The sequence below is a fragment of the Bidens hawaiensis genome, unplaced genomic scaffold (genome assembly GCF_021521415.1).
Source record: "Bidens hawaiensis isolate Kalapana, Puna unplaced genomic scaffold, B.hawaiensis_p1.1 tig00000458_1, whole genome shotgun sequence".
In the NCBI taxonomy this organism is placed as follows: Eukaryota; Viridiplantae; Streptophyta; class Magnoliopsida; order Asterales; family Asteraceae; genus Bidens; species Bidens hawaiensis.
Genome location: NW_027491030.1, coordinates 3,759,047 through 3,761,477, shown reverse-complemented (window position 1 = coordinate 3,761,477; position 2,431 = coordinate 3,759,047). Strand labels below are relative to the sequence as shown.

The window sequence follows — 2,431 nt, the reverse complement described above, 5'->3', positions numbered from 1 at the left end:
TAGGTGCGAACTATTATCACTTGTCACTTGACGCAAATGTTGCCATGTGTGTTGTATGATTGGTTTTCCTTGTAATCTGTATCAGAGTCTAGTCGCTAATTTAAAATAAAAGTCGATGGCTATTTTGTTTAATACGTTTGGTTGTTTATTTTCGTAATTTTCCCAATAGACAATTATTATATGAACAAACTTTTCCCTTGATTGAATTGATCTGATCGATGTGCTCTTGACACATATATACATACAGAACCGTTGTGACTATCCGGGTTGCAACGGTTCAAACCCTACTTATCATCTTACACGTAATAGTTACAAAGTTTACAATTTGACGCTCTAAAAAACCCTATACTTACATAGTCACTTAGAACATGCCATAAACATAGTTTCTACTAATTACAAAATGACCCCTGAACTTTGGCCTTACTTGGATTAATCAAATTAGAGTTCAACAAAAGTATCTTTTGTTTTACCAACATCTTTGTTCTTCAAGATTGTTTTAACATTCAATGAATTTTATCATTCATTTCCATGTTGTCCCGACTTCAAGAGTCACGACACCTTATCATAAACGCGTACATTCTTTGATTCTAGACTAACATTCCATTATTAAAGTACATATAATTTGTACCTTAATGCATACCTTCATTTAGCAATAAACCAACTACATTACACTTTTAAGCTACGATAATAACCATACGCGATTAAAGCCAGCCAGGGACCCTGTTGGCCATTGGGACTTAATGAAATGAAGTGACTCAAGATAGCCAGGGACCCCATTGGCCATTGTGGCTTAATATGGGCAGACATCCAAGCTAGCCAGTGACCCCAATGGGGCTTAATGCATCCATTGGTCTATTTATATAGCCACTGTCCACATGGCTAAAGCATACTTTCTACACACTATAAATTATTCTTCATCTTTTTAAAAAAAATCATTCAAGAAAATATCTAACTAAAATGAGTTGCTGGTCAGCTGCAAATGCCACTGAAGCATACATCAAAACCATGAAAATGGTAAGACAATATTTTTGAACTATTTAGAACAATGGTTTGTATTTTGTAACACAATCTGATATTCATATAATAATTTGATTATCCAGGGTAAACGAGCAAACGAACCAGACGTAGCAGAGTTCATATCCGCAATCGCAGCAGGAAACAATGCCCAACTAATGGTGGTTGCATGTGCCGCAACAGCCGGATTGACCACATTAGGACTCATTGCAGCATCTCATCAAACCGGTGGCAGGCTAGTTTGCATAGTGAAGGGGATTGAAGAGCTTCAATCCTCCAAAGAAGCCCTTAACCAAGACGCAAATCACGTTGAATTCGTTATCGGAGATGCTCAATCTCTCTTATCAAATGAATACAAATCCGCAGATTTTGTGGTGATTGATTGTAACATAGATCGTCACGAGGGGATTCTTGGAGCCTTGCAAAATGAGAGGGAAAAGAATACGGTTGTTTTGGGGTATAACGCGTATTGGAAAGAATCATGGGTGTGGAGCAGATCAAACACTAGTTTGCTGCCAATTGGAGAAGGGCTGCTGTTGATGAGAGTGGCTGGAAAATGTGAGAACCGCGGTGGTGGTGGAAGGCGGAGCCGGTGGGTGGTTAAGGTTGATAAATGCACAGGTGAAGAGCATGTTTTTAGGATCAGATCACCTGCTGGTACTGGTAGAGTTGTGAAAGCTTAATCAAAGCTTTCGCTGATATATATTTGGTTTTAAATGTATATAATATATGATTCATGTCTCATCCATGATCATCTTCTTGGTGTTGATCAAATCACCAGAAAGATTAGTGAAATTATTGAATATTGATCATGGGATGTTAATAAATTATTAATCTTACAACTTTGTATTATTGAAATTTTAAGCAGCCAAACTCTTCTTATGTTGAGTGTAATAAACATCTCAAAACATAGATGTGTGAGACTATTTGATGTTATGATGTAGGAAAGAGTATGGGTTTCACACCTTAGACCCATGCATCCAAAGATATATGTCACATTTGGTCCATTTAACTTAATATATAGGACCACTACACTTCAATGCTACATATAACATGAGATTAATGATTATATATGCACATGAAACTGTTATATATAATATCTACCCCATTTTATCTGCATCTCTTTATAAGGATGATACATGTGGTTTATTAACCATATGCATATAGTAGTAGAGTTAATCAGTAAGGACCTAGATGGTTTGCACATACACACATGCATGTATACATACATATATAACTAACATTAGTTTTTCAACGAGTATGTTATACAAACAGTATATTAAAACTTGTATATATTTTAATTTGAGGATCGCGGAACCATATAAGCATTTGTACGTAGTGCATGAAAGGCGTGTATAACACTAGAGATAAAGATACAAATTTTGTTTGTTTTAGTCTTTAGAAATATATGAATCGA

At 35.8% G+C, this 2,431-nt stretch overlaps 1 protein-coding gene across 1 annotated transcript; it reads left to right on the top strand.

Moving 5' to 3' along the window:
- The first annotated feature begins 842 nt into the window (after positions 1-842).
- Positions 843-1,697, top strand: LOC143625776 (uncharacterized). Its single transcript, XM_077096025.1, has 2 exons — positions 843-1,014; positions 1,101-1,697. Exons 1-2 carry the CDS (start codon positions 958-960, stop codon positions 1,695-1,697), a joined length of 654 nt encoding a protein of 217 aa, XP_076952140.1. The 5' UTR covers positions 843-957.
- Positions 1,698-2,431: the final 734 nt, after the last annotated feature.